This window comes from Emydura macquarii, unplaced genomic scaffold, assembly GCF_026122565.2.
Source record: "Emydura macquarii macquarii isolate MOO-44397 ecotype Brisbane River unplaced genomic scaffold, CSIRO-AGI_Emac_v2 contig_1451, whole genome shotgun sequence".
NCBI classification, from domain to species: Eukaryota; Metazoa; Chordata; order Testudines; family Chelidae; genus Emydura; species Emydura macquarii.
The window spans coordinates 5,934,967-5,959,940 of NW_027131588.1; the positions used below are offsets into that span (position 1 = coordinate 5,934,967).

Consider the following 24,974-nt stretch of genomic DNA (forward strand, 5'->3'; position numbering starts at 1 on the left):
AAGTGCTACAGGACTCTCATTGTTTTTACAGTACATCCACATATTCTTTTTAAAATTACAAATTCCTGTACCAACAGCAAATGTGTAAACATGTTCATATTTGGACATTTTGAAAAATAATATGACACAAAGCTGTTTTGATCGGTGACATATAGTTAATCAAACAGAAATCTTAAAATGTTCTCTTCTTGTTCTTAGTGAAGGGTCACAAGCCTTATCTGACAGCTGATATTAGGGGAAATATACTAATAGTCACCATAAACTAGTGTTAAGTATCTTCATGGAGCTATTTGTTCCTAAAAACGCGGGCATTTCTTGAAAAGCAATCTCTAAAAAGTTATCTGTATAAGTTTCCAAACATAGCGGGATGATGAAAAAATGGATACTGTTGTGTCGAGGAGGTGATAACAGGTGGCAGGTAGCATGTTTTTCACATCTTCACTTCTGTCGATAATGTATGCAGTGGCTCATCAGAGGTATCTGATGTTAATTTATTCAAGCACACCTGTACAGGGCTGGAAGTCAGGTAACCAGATAAGCAAAAAGTATATGTCTCTGCTTTTTCGATACAGCTACCCAGAGGCCTATATGCGCACAAATTTAGTTCTGGAGATGTCAGCAGGTTTTAATAAACCAAATACAGATGGCTTACTCCATACAAATCAAGGAGTTTACATCTTTAAATCTGGACTGATTTAACTAGCAATCAAATGACAGGATCACACTTGGCACCAATAGTTGCCTCATATTTATTTATAAGTAACCTTGAGCAAATATTATTTTGTTTTAAAATTTATTCATGGGGCTGAATCACCTTTCAGAACACACACAACACGCTCATTCTCTGAGAAAATGTAAAGACAAACCTGAACAATTAATATTCTTACTTTTGTCAAAGAAAGGCAAAAAGGAAAAGTTCCAGCCTTGTAACTCTAAGCAAGTATGCAGGAAATACATTTATTTTACATATATTTAGGACATGAAAAAACGGGGCAAACATGTCCGCAATTAATATAGCATTCCAACCTAGTCCTAAGTAACAGAGATATTTAAATTGATGGTACCAGTATAAAATAGATTTTAACTTATTAAAATGCAGTAGGACTGATAAGGAGCAGGACAGGTGTTTCTTTTCACTGAAATACTGACATTAGTTTATCAACAGGACCTGGTCAGAAATGGCACCTCCGATTTCACAGGTATTAAATATGAACCGAAATCTTCTTTAACTGTATAATCCTAGGTGACGAATGGAAGCTGAGTTAACTCAACTACAACATCTTTCCTCTTCACTCTCTCCCACCCCATCTGTGCACCTTCTCATTTTCTCTCTAGCCCGCTATTAAAGAAAGTCTCCCTTTGCCCCACCCAAGAAACATTGGAACTTCCCTATCCTCACTGAGCTGGAAAAGACCCTCTTTCTACCTGTCTGCCTGCCCTCACCTTGGCCTGGTCTCTGGCACAAAATGGCTTCTTGAGTTGCTGCCCACCCATTCCGGCTTACTTTGTGAGGCAGGGGTAGTGTTTAAACTAGTGTGAGGCAGGGGTAGTTTAAGCACTGTTTAAAGCAAGTCTAAGAAACAACAGTCTCAACTAATACTTCTCCCTTCCTCCCATCCAGATGCACAAACTGTACATGGATCCACGTTCAAGCCTACCTCTCAGGCAGCTGTCCAGCATATCCTCCTCCCTTTTCTCCATCTCCTTGACCATTTTCCTTGAAAGAGAGGTTTTCCTGTCCCAAGGCGGACCTCTACCCTGGCTCCTGTCTGACACACCAACTTTGGCATGATTTCCTTTATCTTTCACTCTTTGTTGCTTTTCTGCAACAAGGCACACACCCTATAAGACTCCACTTGTAGAAGAAAAGAACTGAAGAGTCAAAAATGCCTGAGCTGCTGCAAAAGGGAGGGGTAGTGAAAGCAGAAACAGCAACTGATTCTGAGAACAATCGGACTGAAAAAGAAAGATAGGAAGAATGAACGTACCGTTCTCTTCAGGAATGAGATCAAAGACAAAGACATAGATAGGGAAGCTTGTAGATTTCATAAGCACTTCTATTACAAGTGACGTACAGAAAATTAGTTAAAAAAAGAATTCAGACACTGTGGGGCTTAAATAATAAAAGCAACATCTTATGAGTTTTACAAGGAATAACAGAACCCTGGGGGGACTTCTGACAATAACTATAGGATTTCTGTCCCTTCTTCTGTCTGCAATATGTTGAAAAATTAGTGGGTGCATGTGTGGGGAAAGGTTTACAAAATAGGTAGAATCCTTGTTCGCCTTCGTCCTATTTTAGAACATAAGAACAGCCATACTGTCAGACCCAGTATTTTTAATGTAGGACATCCCTGTATATAAATACACCTCAGGAGATATCCAAAACTTTCAGATAAAAGAATATTTGGATGGTAGGGGGAGCTGATCAGCTGGCTTAGGTAACTCAGGTTTCACTCTGGACCTCCATCCTTTGAAAGCCAGTTTTAAAAGGGCCATACTCTAGGTCACCAACTGGACATCAGGGGCATTTTCTGGGCACACTCTAAGCCTAGGGAACATAACCAAGTTTAGGTTAACCAGAGTTGCGTTGCACAAGGTTATACCTTGTATCAGATGCCATTGTAAGAGGGGAAAAAAAGATCAGTAAAATCTATTTATCACCTTATTAAACTCAACAGTCTTTATAGAAAAAAATTTAAAAAGGAAACCTCACTAAAATCCTGTAAGCGACATGATGGGAATGGTGCAACAGTTTTTAGAAGGGGGCATTAGAAATACCATTTTTATTTTGATTTTTAAGGACAGCAAAGAACTTTTGGATTTATCTTATAGTCAATAGAATACTCAATAGAAAATGTGACGATCTACACAATCAAAATGTGAAGACTTATTATTACATACATCTGTCTAAATGAATGTCACATCAGAACATGACAAGTACATCCAGGCTCCCTTGCTATGCACATTAGTTGGATATTTCTTGTTTCTGATACAGCAATTAAAAGTGAAATGGTTATAATTAGGTTTTAAAGTTAACAGTCCATTAAGGTGCCTGGAAGAAGTTCTCACTTCTCAATGTTATTGCTTTAGTTACTTGGCAGCAAAGCCAATAAGACGCCATAGATTAGTTTACATCTTTGAGGCTCTGTCTGCAACCTGAAGGGCTAGCAACTTAATGATCTGCGCTTTTTTTCCTTTGAATAAAAAAGATTCTTTAAAAATCAGGAAAAAAATCCTTCATTGGGTAGAGTATGTGGCTTGGATAAAATAAGACTCTCTCTTCAATCCAAAACATTTTTTTTTTTTGAGGATTAAATAAAAAGAATGTTTGATTAATTCTCATACCCCTCTTTTTGCACACTTTCATTTCTGTGCACTTCTAGATTTTCTAGTTCTGGACAAGACCAGACGTGGAATTGCTGAAATACAGTGAACAATAAAGATTGTTTTTTATGATACTTCCTGATCAAATGTCTGCAGGAATTATCAGAAATCTTGTGAGAGTTTCTGGTTTGTGTAAGTTTTTTCCAGACAAATTCTGCAGACCTAAACTTTTGGTGAGTTTCAAAAATCATCAGACTTGAAGGCTCATCCAAAGTGAACCTAGCCTCTAACCTCTTCAAGTATACTAGCACTCAGAACTTGTGGATTTCTGTTGTCCCAAGTTATCAATAGGACTCTCACACAACTGAAACATATTCTGAATGCTATTTGTGAGGTGATACTGGAAAGATGTTTCCATGCATAGTACAACCCAAACTCATATGTAAATAATAATTTTATCTTTAAGAAAGCAATCTGCATTTTATGAATCATATATTTACTTTTATGGCTTGCTTTCAATAAGCTAAATCAAAGTATCCTATATAGTTCATGAAATACTTTCAAACGGTGCCCTGTCTTTAAATGTTCAGTTCTCATAAATACTTTACACATGTCATCATGAGGGTCTTTTTCTCCTAATATACGTCCACTGAACTAACTGCTTTATTATTAGTATAATCTATCAAGTTAACTGTTTCCTGATGAAATTTAGCATTCCAAGTCCTAAGCTATCCACTTCTCTTTTTTGCACACTGAATACAAAACGGGTTTACTTAGTACATGACTGACATTTTATAACTCACTTGAGAAAACACGTAGACTGAGCCAAAGTCTGCACTAACAAATCCTCTGCAATCCCATCAACTTTAAGGACACTTTGTGCAGTATGAATCAGCACAGGATCTGCCTTACTGAGGCCCTGATCCTGCAAAGGATGGACCCTTGTATCCAGCCTGAGTTCCACTGAAGCTAGCAGGACTCCATATGGGTGAATCCACTGGCAGGACAGAGGCCTTAATTTAGTTTTAGGTGTTTGATTTTTACTGATCTCAGCTCAAGGGTGAAACAAATTTTCTACTTTATTCTACTCCATTTATCATTTTTTCTAATTTATGTTCACATTTTCCATTTAGTGGATCTCAAAACTGATATGCTGGAACGACACTCCAGAAACAGTGAGATTTGGTTTCCTAGCCTTCTTCACACTAAATTGCTTTTATTTTATATTGTACCCTGTATCCAGTTGCAAACCCCAGCAATTTCAATGGAACAAGATACAGGAAATGTGTGATAAATGTTTGAGTTCGATTTCCTTCCTCTCTCTCTCTCTGTTGAATTTTTACTAGGTAATGAAAAACATTAAACAAACAAACTCAAGGGATGAATCACTCTCACCATCACAACATTATCCAATGTTGTGAACCTATAAGAGATATTCCATTGTGTAATAATATGTTCATCATCATGCGTGAGACCTTGTTTTCACAAATACGGAATAATTGTGTTATCCTATCACAGGCCACCTTGACAAATTCCATTTATATTACGTTTTCTTTAGGAATAAAAAAAATATTGTAAAAAAAGCCAAAGAGGTTTAGGACCAGCTGCTTCTGTTTAAGTCCAACTGTTTCGGTATTGATGCAGCATAACTACAGTGTGATGTCATCTGAAGGCTCAGCAGAATGTACCCTTACTGATCTGAAAAATATGTAGGGGTCTAGTCTCCTCTTTCTCTATGTACCTAACTTCATCAGAGTGAATGGAAGTTACTCACATTGGAAAAGAAAATAAAGCTGGACTGAATGATATTAGGAAATATTAGGGAAAAAAAATATAGGCTCCCCCATGGAAAGAGAGCCATTTCCCTAATGTTAACATTTGATTTTGTTTCTTATAATTGTTTATAAGGCAGAATGAATATCCATTAATGATTCCTATTCATTTTTACTTAAGCCTGAAGAGATATTGGTTGTTCTTGTATCCCAGTCCTATAGTTCTTTCCCTCAATTCATTCCTGTTTCTATGTTTTGATGTGTATGTATGAAGATATTTCCGTAGTATATAATTATTATATATTTAATAGAAGCTTTTCTTGATTGGAAGCTGCAGGAAGAAAAAACTGAATGTAATAAAAGCTGCAGCTTACATACAAAAGCGTATATACAATACAATACACACACACACACATACACACACAGAATAATGACATTATCTAGCCAGTCACATAAAACAATTACATAGTATATACTATTCTGAATAGCAGACAACAATAAAAAGGTAAACTGATCAAACTCCTTCAGTGCCAGGGGAGCATGATTGTCACTTGTCATTACTGTGAGTCTCTCTCTATTTCTTCATCTACCTTAAACTGGATTTTTTTATATAATTTGACATTTAATATAGAAAATCAATTAATATTTACTGACCTGTCTCTGCTTCTCCGTGATGGGAAGGCAGCGTTACACCCTGCCACTGTGCAGACATGCATCTCTTTTAAATGAACATTCCTGTAGTGAAGCTTCACACTATAGGAACTTTTGAAACTCTTCTTGCACACATAGCAGATCTTGGGATCTGGGCTGGAACACAGGTCACCTTCTGGGGAGAACTTCTGAGGACTGTTGTAGTTGAATGTTGAAGTGAAGCTTTCATGCAGGGCAGCCATACTGGCACTGCCTCCATTATACAGTCCATATTGGCTCATGTAAAACATATCATAAGTAGGGTCTGTAAACTCCTCCTTCACCTTAATTACATCGTGGTGAGATTCATTGTGATTTTCATCCGGCATCTCACTGATCATCATAGATTTTTCATTAGATTCATGGATGCGTTCATCACCTTCCATAGATTCCTCACACAATTTTGGTTCTGAGGATTCTGAGTCGTTTTCATAGTCTCTCTCGTGCTCTTGGTCTTCTGAGGTCATGCTGTCCGCTCTTCTTATCTCTGTCCTAGAAATGCACCTGTTTCTACCATTTTTAGAAAAGTCTTTCACAGACAATCCTGGGCTCATTTCCTCCTGAGAATGGCAGTGATTGTCATGACCAACATCGTTAGCCATTGCGCTGTTGTCATTAGCCTCATCATCTTCATCGTCAAACTCATCAGCAGTGTCAATAACTTCCTTTTCTATTTTAACTGGCATGCTGGACTTTCTTGGTTTCTTCTTAGGGGCAAGGTCAGCATTAGGCTCATGGGTGGGCATCACCATTGCAGGTATTGATGACTCTGAAGGAAGAGGGGGATGCTGTTCCACTGCACCACCTGTTGGTATGATGGGACTGGTAGGTAATGAGGTTGGTGGGCTCACCATCTCTCCAGAAGTAAGTAAACTTCTGTAAAAAGGAGGAACAGGCTGGACAGTCTTTAAAGCTGGAAACACCAGCTGGCTAGAAAGAGGGTTCTGTAGTACAGGGTCTAGGGGGGGAGTAGTAAAACCCATTGGAGGCCGACCAGGGCTAGTTAAAGTTAGACTGGATTTTGTACTTGCTATGACAGGGGTGGCAGCTCCTGATGTAGCACGGATTAGATCTTTGTCTCGGTTGTTCCTTAGCATAGGCATGTGAAGGCGGGGGTTAGGGTTAGCACTGTGACGATTGCGACTTCTAAGAGAGCTGAAGACCATGTTGCACCCTTCAATTGTGCACCGGTGTTTGATTTTAAGATGAACTGCATTGTAGTGGATTTTGAGAGTACCTTTGTCATAGAAAGTTTTACCACACGCATTGCAGAACACTCTCCCTTTTCTTGACGCTGATCCCATTCTCCTCATTCTGTGAATCCTGAATGAGCTTTTGGTGTGCTCAGTTTTGGATAAATCATTGATGGGTGTAGACGTTTGAACAGGAGACACACAGGCTGGCTCAGTTTTGGGTTCTACATTTGTGATGCTGGTCAAGGCATTCCTGCTGGTTGTCTGCTCATTCTTGAAAGGAGTAGGGGAAACTTCAGATTCACTGCTTTCATTGTATTCATTTTGGGTTGAAAGACTTGGTTCACGCAGCCTCAGTGCTGGCTGTTCCAGCAGGAGGCCGTTTGGAGGCAGCCCCAGCAATGGAGCAGAGACTGGATTTATGTACTGGAATGGAAGCAGGAATGCAAGGCTGTTAGGGATGTTTTCGAAGTGATGAATGCTGGAAGGGTTGCTGTTCTCCAGGTGAGCAAGGAGACTTGGGCTCCTGGTGCGATTATTGCTTTCAATAAAAGTCCTTATATCTGAATCTGTCTTTGAAGATGGCACAGCCACAGCCTGCCCTTCTTTTTCTTGAATTGCCATCAGCTCCACGATGGATTTGGTTTCTCCAAATCTCAGAAACTGCTGAAGGGTAATAATCTCTTCCTCCCTGGACATGATGGCCCAGCGGTCCAGCACCTTGCCTGCAGCATCCTAGAGGCCATATCAAAGAAACAACAAAGACAAACAAAAGAAAAAAAACTTATTGATTCTGCATAATTACTGCATTCGATAGAAGGTGCTCTGCTCCCCGTACATGAAACACTAAGCTCAGAAAACAACATGCAAACAGTATTAATAGAAGTCGACCCACAAAGCAAACTTTTCTGCCATGCAAATGTAGTAATTAGAGTCACAGTTAGGAAAACAGATTTAGTTTAATAATGTCAAAGCAAACAAAATGTAGACCACTGGGGCTCTGTGATCTAAAATGCCTTCAATACTGCTATTATAACAACAGTGATCTATGTACTATGCAACTGTTTAGCATACATTAGTATAAGATGTGAATTCTTGCTGTGCAGCCCACTGTAAATACAGAAAACTGTACCTTAATCCTTACTAAATGGTGACACTATAGGAAAGAAATAAATGCATTTGATAGAATTTACCTCTTAAATGTAAGTAGACATAAGACTGAATTCAATTAGGAGAAATCTTGCAAAATGCATCTCAAAGAGTTTAAAACAAGACAACTAAAAAGTAGCATAAAAATATTAACAACCTACATTTTTTCTACAAGGGCAATATATAAAATTTCATTTATTGCCAGCGTACATCAAAAGGCTGAAACAGGGGAGGAGGGAGAATGCAGCACTGGTTTTGAGTGTAACTGAACTGTTACTGGCAATTGATTGTACACTTCTAATCTGGGTTTGATTTACACTTAAAATATAACTTTTTTTGCAGTCTTGTTATAAATGACAGTTACAAATATTTAAAAAGTAAACATTTGATGGATGTGGATAACATAAATGTGTAAAAATGTTGTCTCTTAACATTGCCTTCTGATAGCAAGGGAAAAGTCCAGAGAGAATACACATCAGTAATCACCAGACTATCTGTTGTTAAATATACATTAAAAAGCATTTCACACTTTCATTTTTGCTAGTAAGTATGAGATTTGCCTGAAGGTAGAACTTAAAAATTCTGCACTGTAATGTCAGGCAATCCACTCCAGCATGTATTGATAAAAAAGTATTAAAATACATACAGAATGATTACATTTTATCAACATCTCTCCTATTGAGTTAACTCTGGACATGTCACCACCTCTGTAGCTACCAACAAACCCTGTCCCATGACCATCAAGCGGAGGTGGCCAGTGTCTCTTGCATAGAGCAGCTAGACACCTCTGCATGGAACTCCTTCTTTTTCAGTGTTGTCTTTATTTTTGTTTTTTAAATCTTGGATCCCAGATTCAGAGCTTGTCTAAACATTTAAGAGTCCCCCAAGTAGCAAAACTCACCAGAAGTGATTTGATTAGACAAAGTATTTATATGAAAATCTGAAAATTATTTTTCATATGTTACAGTACTGATTCTAGTGTTCCCCCGCCCCACCCACTAACTTTATAGCACTGTAAATCACAATTTTCTCAATGATGAAACACATACATAAAACCCTGGCTAAAATAAAACCTTATTTAAATTCAGATTAATCTCAAATCACAGGATGCAAAGCAAATGCAATGGGTTAATTTCACATATGTTGCAAAATCTTAGATGTGGTTATAGAGCCATTAACATGGCACATGGTGCCAGGTATGAATGATATCACACAATCAAATCGAAGAGGAATGTAATTAACCCATGACATAGCTATAACGATTGGAAAACTTTAAATTGGCCTTGATACTGCAAGATGATTCATGTGGACAGATCACTGCACCCGTGTGCAGCCTTCATCAATGGGGATCCATGCAGATTAAGGGATCACCTTATGCAGAGCTGTTTGCAGGATAAGGTCATAATTTGTTGGTTTGGTTCAGTAAGCAACCAAAGGTCTGAATATTTTTCCAAACATAGTAAGGGCTTTGTTAACTCCTACAGCCTTTTAATTCCACCTGTCCTGCTGAAAGGAAGGGAATGCCTGTTTTACAGGAACTCAGAGTGATTCAGTGCAATGTATCCAGAAGGGCAGGAACTCCTTAGAACTGGGACTACACTTTCCTTCTTTCCACATTCCAAACTGGTTACCTTTCTTACTTATCTTCCTTGCATACTTGTCAAAAGGTTCCCTATTTCTCCATTCAATTCCACCACAACCTCCACCAGGTCTGCCCTTCCTTGCCATTATGATTCTACATTTGAAGATACCAATCTCTCACCTAGATCCTAAAATGGCCTCTCAGTTCCAATTTTGAGCTCCAGGGCTTGCCATAATATATGGCCCATTATGCATTTCTCACCTCTTACGTGAAAGCTAGAAATTTCTTCCACCTTCCTCTCTCCCCCCCACCCCCCAGCAACAGCTTTCACTTCAGTAAAGAGTTTAAATACATGGAAGAGGCCTCATATTGTTTTGAGACAGGATCTGAGAGTTCCTCTAATTTATAGTGTTTGCCTGTATCGAGTCTGGGACTGTCTGATTGCTGCCAACTGTGGGTGTTTGTAATGCACTATCGAGTGCAGTTTATGTATTTTTTACATTCAGAGCCTTGTGTAGTAGTGGATGTCTATTTTATAAATGGGGATAAATAAATAAATAAATAAGATTTGGATTGTGTAGTTTGCATTAGAACAAGCCACGAGACTGGAAAACTATGGACTCTTCTATTGTGGAGCCCACAGAAACCTAGAAGTGAGAGATCAAGATGCCATTTAGATCACTGAGGAGACTTAGTGAACTTGGTTCTGATGGCCCACGTTCTAGTATTTTGTCCAGCCTGGGCTGAAATGTCCCACATGATGGGGGGCTTCCACCACTGCTCTTTGGAGATTATGCTACAGCTTTAATACATATCCTCACTAAAAGAAAGATTTCCTGACACTTTGCCTAAATTGCCCCTTTCTGAATGCAAAAATGTGTATGCTTGTGTATGCTTTTACAGTATGTACTATAGGATTTTCTAGAGTTGTGGGGAAGATGATGAAACATTGGGGACCAGGTCCTTAGCCTCCGCTACAGCACCATTGAGCTCTTAAACAGGAAATTGAGGATTTGATTGCCATGAAGTTATCCTCAGCTAGCATAAAAACAGCAACCCAATGGATTCAGACAGTTGGCTTAAAGCGACCTTAGCCTACTCCTGCCAGCTGTACCAAGTATTAGCTCAGCACAGCTAAAGATTCAGCCATCCATGTCCAATTACCAACCCCCTAAACTATCTCTGGCCCCAATCAATAACATCTTTAGGGCCAGTCCTACAAGCCCTACAAGGACAAAGCTTTGCACTGTTTTCCCTAACAGTGATGAAGGGAGCATGTGTGAGGAAGACGGTTGTACTCAAGCTTGAACACTTCTGCCAGTTCTGCATTTGGAGAGAGAAGATGAGTGAGACAATATCTTTTACTAGACCAACTTCTGTTGGTGAAAGAGACAAGGTCTATGTAGCTCGAAAGCTTCTCTCTTTCACCAACAGAAATTGGTCCAAAAAAAGATATTACCTCACCCACCTTCTCTCTCTAATAACCTGGGACCAATACAGCTCCAAGCACTGAAAAGTGTTTTAGTTTTGTCAGATTCTGAGCAATTCTTTATTTTGTTGTCCATGTTGTGAACGTTACATTGCTCTTTTGAAGGACTCATTCATATACAGTAAAGAATATTAAAAATGTATTCTACCAACTTGAAGACAGTGTGGGTTGGATTCATGAATAACAGGTAGATTTTTTTATTTTAATTTTTTAAGAAACAGCAGTTTATATTCACAAGTTGTCTATTGTTAATATTTAGCTAGAAGTACAATTTTTCTAACAATATAGAAAAGTGGTTTGGGATCACTATATTTCATAGAAAATATAGCACCTATGTACACTGCCACATGGTTCAATATTTACATAGTGATGGTTTCTATAAATCACTATAAGTATGCATTAAAATTCAAAACTAGATAAAGAGCAAATAGGAATGTCATTTTTTGATAAAACTTGAAAATTAAAAAAAATCTAACCATTATCCCTTTGAATTAAGCTATAACTAGCTAGGGATCTCTTTGTATACCTTAATATTTGATTAGAGGTTCAAGTCCTTTCTTACATGTAATCGATTTCTTGTTTCTTACAATCTCTCATGCTAAATTTTCTCCCCAAAGCTATTAAATCATATCCACATTTAAATTTTTCATGACAAAAGGTTCCAATTTATATTACTTTTTTTCAGCTCAGTACCGATTAAGCCAAGCCTCCTGTGACAATATGTACAAGTCAGTCAGTCAGTGTAAAGATACCAACGTAAGCTTTTACCTCTAAGCAAACCGGTATACAAGAATGTTTAACCTGTACAGCATACAATGGATGCTCTTGCTTCCCTGGCTACAGCCTGATTTTATATATTGGAGGCTCTCTTCTGATTTCAGAAAGAGAATCCTTCAAACTGCTAAACCATATAAAATTAACCTCTAAGGGTACAGGACCTATAACCTTAAATCTTCCTCTCCCCAGGTCTAAACACATACTCAATTTTCTCTCTGTCTATATTATTAGTATAGATATAGATACACATATACACACACTGTATTAGGTCTGTGAAGCAGTGTCACGGTTAATCATCCTGATCTCGTCTCCTGATTTTTGCTGACCTGTAGGTTAGGATGAGATGTGTCAGGATACATTTTGTCCTAACTTCTGGGTCACATCAGAACAAGTGATGGCTTTAGGATGATTACCTCAGATGATACAAATAGGTTAGAGTAGAAGACAAACACAAAGTTCAGTCTAATTTTTATGAGCTTAATTGGGGAGGAATGGCAAGGGGGAGCTTTGGTTTCCAAGACTCTTTGGACTTCACAACTTGTAAGTTTTTGATTCAGCCTGAAAGCCTCTCAACTTAAAAGTTGCCTATTTAAAAAGTGAGGATGGCCTTTATGCAACATACATGCATTTTCTACCTGGAACTTTTGTTCTAAAAATCAAGTTGCTTTAAACTCTTATGAAAAACTGAAAAGACTCCTATGATTTCCATTACCCTGAGCTAATTTTATATAGAAGCACACGCATATGTACACTTTTGCAGGCCTATTTTTAGTTCTCTAATTTACTTCTTGGCATAGCTGAGAGTGTGTGTGTGCGCGCGCCGCGCATGACTGTATGCACACTGAGAGATGATTACACAGGAGTTGAGATTAATGAAAAGGTTAAATTAAAAAAATGAAAACTCCTTTTTAGAAAAAATTGCAGATTCTGGGAAGCACTCGGAATATTTTCGAGCACAGTTGTGATAACTTCTGAGAAGCACTTGAAATTATGTGGAAAAACAACTTGGCAAGCTTATTTATTTTAGCAAGGTTGCATCTGCACCTTAAATGTACATTTCTTGGTACAGACTGACCAAGTGTCTGGAATGCAGTGATTAAAGAATATATTGCATGGAGATATACATATTTGATTCATTAGTTCAGTAAGTAAATCAAGGTTTACTATGCACTTATCTTTTCTCCATGAGCCTTAGATAGCTGTATGTTTTCTAGTTGATCTTGGGGAAACATGGTGAAAATACGGCTGCAACAACTGAAAAAGCAGACTGAAATGCACTCAATCATACTGTAATTGTACAGGATGGTTTTAATTAAGGTGCAGACAGAAAATCAACATTTGTTTCTGATAAAGAAAGCCGTACAAAAGTTCCATGATTTGGGGGGTTTGCTGTTTTTGTTTGGCTGAATTTCTCAAGAGCATCTCCTTACTTCCAAATGAAGTTTCAAGTTGTTACACTGGGAGAAGTTCATATCCCATCTCTTTCTGGGAACAAAGTGACCACTACACAGAGGTGTATCAGCTTATTGTCTATATACACAGGAAAAGCCAAAATGCACCGGATCCTGCTCCTTTTCAGATCAGCAGCAAAGCTCCCACTAATGTCAAATGGGCACTAGCTCTGGCCTAATGTCTAGATTTTCATGGAAATATTTATCCCCATACTTATTTTCCTGCTGGGCATACTTTACATGCCATATCGACCCAAGGACTGCTTTGTTCTCGCAAACATCAGAGAGAGGTATATACACCAGCTTGATGTGATTGGACAAGCAGCTGATGCCAATTTCAATATACCCACTGACTTATACTTTACAAAAAGCCATGACGTAAAAGACTTTCCCATCCCTAAACCCACTTACCTTCCCCATCCCTCCCTCCTCCCCCCACCAAAAGGTATGATAAATGCTATGGTTGTGAGAATCAGTGATCCTTTCCTTACGTCTATTGCTACATCAGAAACCAACATGACATAGCACTACAAAGTTTTCAGTCAATAATGGAAATCTTTAGCTTTTGGCTTAACTGCTACATCTGCTGTACTGAAAAAAAAAAAAAAAAAAAACCCAAAAGTGATAGATCTTTACCCTGACTTCTTAGAACAACTGGATTTGTTTGCTTTCTCCCAAAGATATGGGATGCATATCATGTTTTCTGCTTTTGACAGCTAATAGAAAAAGAAAGGCTTTTTTCCTACATCAAAATATAAATGTAAAGGACACTTTAACCATGTACCTAACTGCAGAAAATAAGAAGTATACATAGCTTCTCTGTTTCGTATTTATTCTTGTTACTAGTATGAACTATCAGTTCCTCCTCAAATAGTTCACTCCATTCCTCACATTAAGGTTCCATGCTAATAACTATCTTGCAACTTTCATCCAAGTGGACTCCAAAGAGCTTTACAAACATCTACTAATTGATATTACAGACTACAGTCCAAATTTTGCTCTAGTGTGAATCCTGACTTCATCTGACAGCAAATGGGATATAATTTAGCACTGCAACATTACAAAGAGCAGAATTTGTCTCCATATATGTAGGGGGAACATCACAGAAATGCCACCAGGACTGGGATGGAACAGAGCAACTTACTAACTGTGCACAACAGCCCTTCACAACAAAGAAAGTGAAGAATACCATGTCCTGCAATCGGAATTTAATTAGGTGGAATGTAATAACCACAGTTGAAATCCGGCCAGGACACTGGAGTTAACCACCCACACATTTGCTAAAAGGTTTAATGGGATCTTTACTGACCAAAAGTATTCAGATCCTCTGTTTTATATCTCTTCCTAAAGACAGCACCTGGAGGAGCACAGTCCTCACTACCTACCTGATGAAGCACTGGTTCAGTGCTATTACAGAGGGAACAGTATCACCTACCACAGCTCTAATTATCAGCACTTCCTTCAGGATCTGGATTTTCTCTAGAGTGCTCTCATCACTCTCTCTCTGATATAAATCTTCCCTATTCCTAAACTCCATTCTACCTTAAATCTCCATAATAGTTACTCTCTTTACACCACTCCGAATACTTGGCCTTGTAAGATTGTAGTATAAGCATGTTGAAGCATGTTGGAACAAATTATATAAAAATGCATAAAGTCAAAAGAATGTGTTTCTTGATTAAATAAAGCTTTGGCAGAAGCAAGAATGTTTGAATATACATCACAACAACAATCAGAAGCTGGGCAATGTACGCTCCAGGCATTAAAGTGGCAAGTTCTGGAAAAGTTCTAGTTCACTGAGGGAGTTACTCCAAAACATAAAATGGCTATACCCTCCCAGGATTTGAGTACTATTGATTTCTCTTGCTGGACAAGGCCAATACATTGAAAAGCAGGCATAATCACTTTGGAGCAACATCATGTGAAACTCACCCATCCTTCCCATCGCATATTATCCCAGGTGTATGTGAGTAACATGAGTAGGTACTATTTTGGGGCAGAGGGTGTACATGCACAAACACACAGATTATTTCCACAGACCATTAGACTCCATCACAAAAAGCTGCCACGCAGTACATGTAAAATATCCAGTCTGCATAAACCTAAACGCGCGCGCGCGCACGCACACACGCGCACACACACACATTCTCTCTATATATATATCTATATATATAGATATATATATATATATAAATTTGCCCCATCCACTTTCAGTTAGGTGGGAGCTTTCTGGCAGATATTTATGATCAGCACTCTGCTGGAATCCAAATAAAAATTATTTACAAAAGACAAGAAATCTCTTACGGGTGAGGGGGAGAACCCTATTTTATCATTCATAAAAGAAATGGACCCTCCCCCGAAAAGGTGTTAATCTCTGCAATTTAAGTAATGTTGTTAGCATGCAAGGGCATTGGTTTTAAATGCTTGTGATTTTTAAAACATATCGTTTGAACTTTTGATAAAATATTCACTTTGTTATGCAATGCTCTTGATTATGGACCCAATAAGAATGTATAATTCATAAGAGATGATCACTTTTCTCTTAATAACAGTGTGTATAGCATTTTATTTTAAAAGCTATGATAGATCACTGTGGGGTTACAACATATTTAATCACTGCAGCTCCAATTTCATTTAATCAAAGCTGCTCCATCTAGCACTTTTATAGTTAAGGGCCTCTCAAGTTTTTCTACAATGAACCAAGTCAATATTCAGGGACTTAGAATTTAGCTGGAGAAGAGAAATTCTGATTTGAAGCCAGAGCCCAAATCAATTTATACTGTCTTACACTGGTGTAACTCCACTAACTTCAGTGGAGTTAGTCTTGATTTACACTTGTGCAAATGGGAAAAAAATCAGGCCCTAAGCATAAAATTGACAAATCTGACACACCTTGACTATGATGTCGCTATTGCCCCATCATACTAATCTTTCTCCAGGAATAAATATTGAGTTACTAATTTTAAAGAGATCCAAATGGTCATCTTTCATCAGCTGCCAGTAACAAAATTTTATTATTTAACATTTGTATTGTGGTAGTAGTCCCTATAGGCCACGACCAGATGGTCTCATTGTGCTAGACACTGTACAAAAGATATTTAATAAGTGAACACTTATCCTCTTAAGATCTTTCCAAATCTCTGAGGACTTGTCTATACTTACAACGCTGCAGCGGTGCGCAGCTGTAGCGCTTCAGTGAAGTTGCTACCTATGTTGACAGGAGGACTTCTCCCATCAGTGCAGGTACAACACGTCCCTGAGAGGCGGTAGCTAGGTCGACGGGAGAATTCTCCCATCACCCTAGTGCTGTCTATACCAACAGTTAAGTTAGTTTGACTGCTTTGCTCAGGGGTGTGAAAAATCCACACCCCCTGAGCGACATAGTTAGAGCGACCTGATTTTCTAGTGTAGACCAGGCCTTTGACAACTTGGAAAACCAAAGCATTGGATTCTAAACTTATAGGACTATGGTGATATCTCACATTCTCTATAGCTCTGTGGTTATGCATTTACAAGTGCTTCTTGTTCCCTAAGCAGCTCCATAACACCTAGGTGCTAAGTGATTGGGGGGCAGGGCAGATTGTTTTTAGATACAGGGCAAACATGCTCCTCAGGGAGGTAGGGCCATAATGCAGGAAGCATATGCAGCATTCTGGAAATGCATGTGCTGCAGTAGACACTGCTGGACAGGGCCTCTCATAGAGAGAGCCATCATGACGGCCAATCAAGCACAGAAGTTAAGTTACAGCTCTACATTTGCTGAATTTCTGCAGTGTAAGCCAGACCTTTAGGGACACTTTTTTTTAAAGAAGAAAAACGAATGCGGGTTGAGCTTGCAAAACCTGTGTATGATGGTACGAAGAGGTAACTGTGCATGCAAAATATCCAGTAGCACACACAACCATGCGTAACAGTATGTGCTGAGTCAGGCGCTGACTCAGTTCCCTGTCACTCGAATCCCTACTGATATAGGTTAACTGGAACCTAACTGGAAGATCAATTAACAATTGGAGCTACCTTTGAGGGGCTAATGAGAAGAGGGGAAGCAACCCCCTCAGCTGGGAGCAAATAAACTGAGAGGAAGGAAGCTATGGAAGAGGGGAGCTGAGAGTTTGAAGGAAGGCAGGACTGGCTGCTGTGCTACTGTCCCTTCCTTAGAAGCAAGTGGGAAAGCAGGCTATGAAATGTAAATACATGTAAATAGCACTACAGGCTGTGGCCTGCTGAAGCAAAATAATAAAGCATTCTCAAGGAGAGCTGGAGTGGCCTGAAAGTCTCTCAGGAAGACCACCCCGTGATACCATGGAATCATCAGTTTTTACAAGCACTTACCAATTTTGCATAAACGACTGGATATTTTGGTTGCTGTTTAAGGAAATTTGGCCCCCCGTGTTAATGTTATCATGTAATCAATGTAATCAGCAGAATTTTCAGAGCTTGGTAGTCAGTGCTACGTAGACTCACTGATAATTGGACTGCGAGTTACAATCCCTGGGTTTTATTTGCAATCTCTGTGTGCCTTTGGCAAGTCATTTAAACTTCGCTGTGCTTCAGTTTAGCGATTCATAAAAAAGGGAATAACTGATAGGCTGTTCGGAGAATTTGTGAATGTTTGTATTGGGCTCTGAAGATGTATTATAATATTTACAACATATAGAGCTTCAACAGTTGACTAGGTGCTGTTCAGCCAAGACTGCTGCTAAGACACAAAACACGTGGAAACTGTCATGTCATATATCTTACAGTGACAATATCGAATGAGCAACACAGTAAAAACAAAGCAAGATACCCAACATTCAGGGCAGAATATACTATCATAACAGTCCCCTTTGGCCTTAAATCTAAAATCTATTTAGTCAGACTAAGATTAGTCAGAACCATTTAGTCAGTAAGATTATTGGGAAAAAATAAGCAACAAAGGATCAAATCCTGATGATCTCGTAGGCAAAGCTCGATTTGCCAGGATAGGGACAGAAGGAATTTAGTATTTCACCAAAGACAGCAACACTGGAGTAAAAGTGCTGGTAAGTGTAAGTAGATTTTACGAAATGCTTAGGTCTCTGACTTACCCCAAAGCTGTGCCTCAATAAAGAGATTCAGTTGTGCTCTATGCTGGGTACATGAATGGTAGAAGAACAGGGAGACTGATTTCTGCCTTTAGTATTCATTAGGGAAACATACAATATATACAAAATGATCTTAAGAGTCCTCTTTCTTTTGACTGTTTACATAAAAAAAAAAAAAAAATCATGCCCAGAAAATCAAATTTATTGTAGGTGCATGTGTGATGCAGAAGAAAGATGGCAGGGTGCACATATGACGCTAAAAAGGCAAAGGTTGGTAGAATATAAAAATTCAAATCTATAAAGTGTGCAGCAAGTTATCTATCTGCACACATTACAGGCACTGAAATGCAAAAGAAAGTGGGGAAAATATATTGCGGTGTGCAAGGTAATAATAACTGCCTGCATGCCTTAATACCCTCTTGTCCCAGCAGTCCTGACTTTCTAGGCAGCCCACTTCTCCACATTAACAGTAGTCATTTGGAGAGCAGCAAACGTGCCATTAGAAGCACTTTTACAAGTGTATATTCATCCACCAATTAGCTTAATGTGGCCGCTTTCTGCATATTTTCTATCCAGGCTTGCACAAATCTTATTAATATTTCCCCCTAGCGCTTTGACAGATTACCTTGTCATTATGCATCCTGGAGCCTTTTAAACAATATGGGTAAACTACTGTTTGCGAGGTTAATGACAATTATCCCCTAATTACTGCATAAGTCACTCAGTCCACTTTATCTCATAGGCAGGGTTCTGCTCTGTGTATCTGCCATTGTGTCACCGTAAATGAATCTTGTATAGCCATGTTTATCTGTCGTTGCCTTGTAAATTACACTGACAGAAGAATGAACAAATTACTGTGTGTCATCACTTAAATACAGCTTCTGATAAAAAAAAAAATAAAACACCCCACAACCACAGCATTTGAATTTTAGCCTGATTACAATTAGTAAAAACGTATTTCTTTTCTAGGTGATATATTTCAGAGCTGATGGTCAGGGTTTGGTAATGGAGCCTTGAGGTGATGGGGGCAGAGATGGGAGAATAAGAGAAACATAAAAAACGATACTAACAGTAACACTCATTATCATCTGACTGCTTTCTGTCTTATTTCAACAGACGACATGACTGCCAGGTAGTATTTTCCAAACATTCTCTTACTCAGATCAGATCAGTAGGGATGTGCCTAATATAATAATTTCAATGGTTTTCCACCCCTGCTGTTTTCAGCAATACAAATGCAACACAAGGGCCCAACATACATGGGACCGGAATTGGTATAAATAGAACCGCCGGCTAAACAAAGGTAATGGATGTAATGGATCAATAACTTATATCCAATGTCTGCCCTGATCAGTCCCACTGACTCCTTGCTGGGATTGCTGAGGGCGTAAGTCAAGGCAGAAACTGCCAGGCAGTGTTCAAGTCCTCTTATTATTTTTTTAAAATATCATTAACAAAATTATCTTAGCACCTTGTTGTATTACACAGTGTCTATGCTTTGGGTCTCCTCATTGACAAAGTGGCAGAAAAAAATGGGCTCCATTTACCGCTGCCAGTGTTGGCTGTCCAGAGAGGCACTGAGTTAGCACTCATCTAGGGCTGTGCAGGCTAGCGGAAGAGAGACTCTTGATGACTGGCACTGCCCCACATCCTTGGGGCATGGCTAGCCCCACAACCGCAGCAAAGTATCTTGTATTTAGAGAGACTAAAAGTCTAAGAGAGAGAGTGAATTTGTGGTGGCTAATAAGAACATGCTTAAACCCGCCATTCTTTATTAAACAAACATTCTATTAATGCAGCACTACAAAAGGTGACAGGCTGACAGTCCTGGAGACTTTAGTCCTCTAGCTATCTGCGGAGCAGGAACAGCACAAATAACACTGATGACACAGCCTCCCCCGAACTTTTTCCACCATGACTTGGACAGGCCACCCCTAAGGCAGGAGGGCAGTTCAATCTCCAGGCCCTTTCATTTTTTCAGGGACTGCCAACAGTTGCATTAACTGTGGTGGGTTTGGAATGAGGACATTTGCCCACTGGGACCAACATCACCGTGTAGGACATGAAGCAGCCATCGTGCGACAAGAACATCCAATCACCACTGACCTGGGTGGGACTGAAACGAACTAGAAAACAGAATATGAAGTCCCACTGCCAATCCCTGGCAGTGCTCCCTAATCCTGATGTTTAACCCTTAAGGCAAGTGTATTTCCCAGACTGCCAGCCAAATGGATGCTTAGGAGATACAATTTTAGCTACTTAAGTGAAGTCCATGCATAACCTATGGGAGGACCAACAGATATTTCAAAACCCCATCATGCATCAATGTTACACAGGAACTTATTCAAGCATCCTTAGGGAGAGGTGTATATATACACTCACACAATATGTACATATAAGGTAGTTTTATACATTCAGATAATAAACTATATTTTATATTGCAGTATAATGTACACAGCTTCTAAAGATTTAGCAAAGCATGCGCCTTTCTATGTATATCTTAAAACATGTTCAGTGCTAAACTCTAACTAATTCACACAGCGCAACTCACTGAAGCCAAAGGAATGGCTTGTAAATTAAGCGCAGACTTTGGCCCTTGAAAGTTAAGAGCACCAGATTTTATTTGTTTAAATTTCTGTAGATGAAATAGGAAGTGCATGATTTTTAGAAACTGATGATTAGTTAGTGTAAGTAAACAAGTCACACCAACACAGCAGACCTGCTTTAGCCAGTGTTACGCTATGTATGTACTTTCATTCCATTGGATTATGAATGTGTCCCATTTAAAGAGAATGGATAAATCAAGATGTCTGAAGAGAACAATGGTTTGTAGGCAACATGCACAAGTACAGTACCTCTCATCACGCCCTCAGCACAGGTTGGAAGAAAACGCTGTAGCAAAAAGGGAGGAAAATGTAAGAGCCGACATTGATAGGGATAGCTGAAGAGCCTGATTGATTTTGAGTAAGCACTACCTCAAGGGCCTTGGTCCCAGCAGGATTGATCTCTGTGTCTGTCCTGTGTTCAGTCAATGCAACTTCAGCAGGGTATCCACTGTGGAAATAAATGAAAGTGCTGCAGTATCCCCCCTCCCTCCCACTTTTTTTCTCCCTCAGCTGAAGGAAATTTAAACCTTGATGGGGCTGAAGGCAGAGCACAAGGCAACAGTGGGTTAAAAAATGTGCAGGAAAGAAAATGCTATTGCTTAAACAAAACTTGGAAAAATGCATTTCCAAATAATTAACATTTCTCTTTTAATCCGGAGTTTCATTGGCCTTTGAACTTTGCTAATGGCATAGTAACTCTGCATGACAGAGACAAGTGTTACATGCTTTTACTGGCTAAGTTGGCTGTGTCATGTCAAATGAAGGTGAGGATTAGCACCTGTCTTTTGTGCAGAAAACAGTGGGTGCTAAATCCAATTCTAACCATAGAGGGCAGAATGATGGGCTGGCTGCTGACTGGAAAAAATATTTGATTGGTTTAACAAAACAAGTTTTAAAAGATCTTTGGAAATAACAGGCTGCAATATGAATACAACTAAGAAACCAAACAACAAAAATACACACATTCATGCTGGTTATAGTTAGTCTCTCTCTCGCATTACTGTTTCTTTGAGCACATTTCTGGTTTCATCTGTTTTCTTTGAACAATCTCTAGAGACGCTGGGCTCCTTGCACAGAGCTCCATTCATTAAGGAATATTATTTACATGGGTATTATTCAGTCTTGCTTGAGCTCTTTTACATTTAAATAAAAGTATGTATCTTTGATCTAGGGCTGATTCAAAAAGCTAAATGACACTCTGCATGGACATAGACCAGCAGGTGCTAAAGGTTGGGGTAAGCATGATGCTATTGTAAAATTCAAAATGTATATACTGTTAACAAGCCTGTTCATTCATAGCATGAGTTATGGGAGGAAATTCTACAGAGGAAGTTGAATATCATCATATTCCCAAATATTCAAAACTGTGCTAAGAAAAATTACACTCATGGATCAATTACTCATCACTCGAAGCAAATTTTCCACATGGCAGAACTTTTGTCTACAGTGGTGATCTCTCAAACATAGTAGAGAAAAACAGGGAGAAAAATTACATTTTGCATGGTTGTTCCGCAAGCACAGAATGAGCTCAGAATACACAACATAAATCCACACTGTAAGAGTTGGAGCAAAGAGAATTGTAAATGTTATAGATTAACAAGCCTCTTCTTAAGAGGTTGGACTGGCCCTTTACTTAGGCAAAATCCCATTGATTTAATGGGAGTTTTCAGAATTGAGTCCATTGTGTCCTTTCCCAGACATCCAAGCAAGTGACCTTGCACAATGTGGAAGGTTGAGTATAGATGAGAACATGCTGAAATAGGTGAGCTTGGTTCACAGGTTTCCGTACAAACTTTTCTTTATTTTCAGTTTGTAGCTCTAGAGTTGCATTTTGAATTTTAGGTTCAAATGACTCCTACAAAACAATGAAACTCAACTAAAATGACAACATTGTGCATGGTTTTAGATTAAGAAAACAAAACCATGAATTTCAAACATCTGCTACCTGCAAAAGTAACCTATCTTTTCATGTTTTTAAACTCTGCTCCTCAAAGCAGAGAGGAAGAGGATGGTCCGGTGATTGGTTCGATTCCCAGGTTCAATTCTCTACAGCTCCACAGGCTTCTTGTGCAACCTTGGGGAAGTCACTTTGTTTCTCTGTGTCTGCTCTGCATCTTTAAAATGGTGATAGAACAAATTCCCCCTACCTCACAGGTGTTGTGAAAGTAAACACAGGAATGATTGTGAGATGCTCAGATGATACAGTAATTGGGGTAATACAAGTATCCATAGTTTACTGAAAACGTGATCCTGCTTTGTGAATTTCTAGACAAATCTGGCCTGGTGAGAAAGTTTCACATCATTCTAATACAGGAAAACTGAAAAGCAAGAGAGAATGAGAGCAAGACTAGCCAACAGAGAAGTGAAGTACAGTTCATTTGTTTTCCCTGGATGCATGCTATAGATAGTGACCTGGTCTATACTGTGCAGCTCCGTTGATGTAAGGTACACAGGCTGCATTACATAAGTAACGTAACTAACATTGATATACCTTGAATTGAATAGCTGTGCTGTCTTCACTATGCTATGTCAACATAGCTTATGCTTCTCATTCCAGTAGAGTACCAGAGCCGACAGGAAAAGTGCTCGGCAATCAACTGAACATGTCTTCACCAGACCCACTCAATCAATGCAGCTGCATTGATGGCTACGGCACTGACAGAGCCGCCCAGTGTAGACATACCCAGTTCGATGCCTAAGACAGAGTTAATTTGCATGACTCCTGCTTTCATAAGCAGCTAGTAAGAATAATGCATACAGGGTATTATCTGCCAGTCAGTGTTTTTTCTGTGCAAAACTTTTCGAGAATGATTCTCCAGATATTGCCTTTATTAATTTGATTTTTAATTAGTCCACTGAAAGGGCATCACCCATATGCTTATGCACATTTGCTTTCTTCTGGATGACAGAAAGAATAGCTAAGAGATCCCAAACAGAATAATCCACAACTTTGAGATTTAAGTGCCAATCTCACATTCTCTGAATGGAAACCCCTATATTATTATTAGATCCCTCTCTACACACAAGAGACTTTAGCGGAATCCAGTGCCATATGTATTTTCCAATTTTTGTTTGATTTTTTTACGATGTGCATTTGCTGCACAGACGATTCCATACAGAGGAGCCTCCCCTGAACAAAGATTCTTGTTGTGAAGTGAATAATATGAATAATTTTCATAAAAAGAGAGTAAGAATAACCCCACAACATGCATTTGAAGAGGAACTTTTTTATATATCTGGCATATCCCCAGAATTTAGGAAGGGTGCCCAAAATTGGTCCAATGGTGGCTAATAAAGCAGCTTTAGCATTGCCTTTCAACTTTCACTTTTTAATATAACAACAACAACAACAATAAACATACAGAGGTATACAAACTTCTTGGTTTTGATTTTATGTTTAAAAATTATGAGATCAAGAAAGTTCACAGTAACATCTGAAACTGCTCTATCAGGCCACGACCATGCAAACTTTCCACATCCTATTTATTTATGGCAAACTGCTGGGAGGCTAAAATAAACTAGTAAAATAAAATGAAAATACTTAATTTCCCACACACCCCCAAATATATGTTCCTGTCCTCTGTAGAAACGTGTAATCCAAAGAGCAGAAATAGTCTTATATATCAAGCATCAGATCTGAAGTTGATCATACGTAACTATTATAGGGGTTAAAAAAAGATTCAACATCTGTGGACTGCACAACAGCTTGCCTATGAATACACACTCATATACTGGGGCCAAATACATTCTCATATGTATTTCAGAAATCCAGGGGAAAATATCACAGTGCACATGGAGAATAATTAAGCTCATCGCTAGATGCAAACTGACCATCTAATACAGAACATCTACAATTCCCAGATGTCTCTCAA

The 24,974-nt window shown here is 38.8% G+C and overlaps 1 protein-coding gene across 7 annotated transcripts in view; it reads right to left on the reverse strand.

Annotated features, from left to right (window-relative positions):
- BNC2 (basonuclin zinc finger protein 2) overlaps positions 1 to 24,974 on the reverse strand; it is a 407,420-nt gene that overhangs the window by 17,310 nt on the left and 365,136 nt on the right. For all 7 annotated transcript variants that reach the window (XR_010920747.1, XM_067553122.1, XM_067553123.1 and 4 more), the window contains one exon: positions 5,754 to 7,717. Coding sequence is in view for 6 of the 7 variants with exons in the window: in XM_067553122.1 (XP_067409223.1) it covers positions 5,754 to 7,717 (1,964 nt within the window). In the remaining variant the exon portion in view is untranslated. The remainder of the gene's footprint in view (positions 1 to 5,753; positions 7,718 to 24,974) is intronic.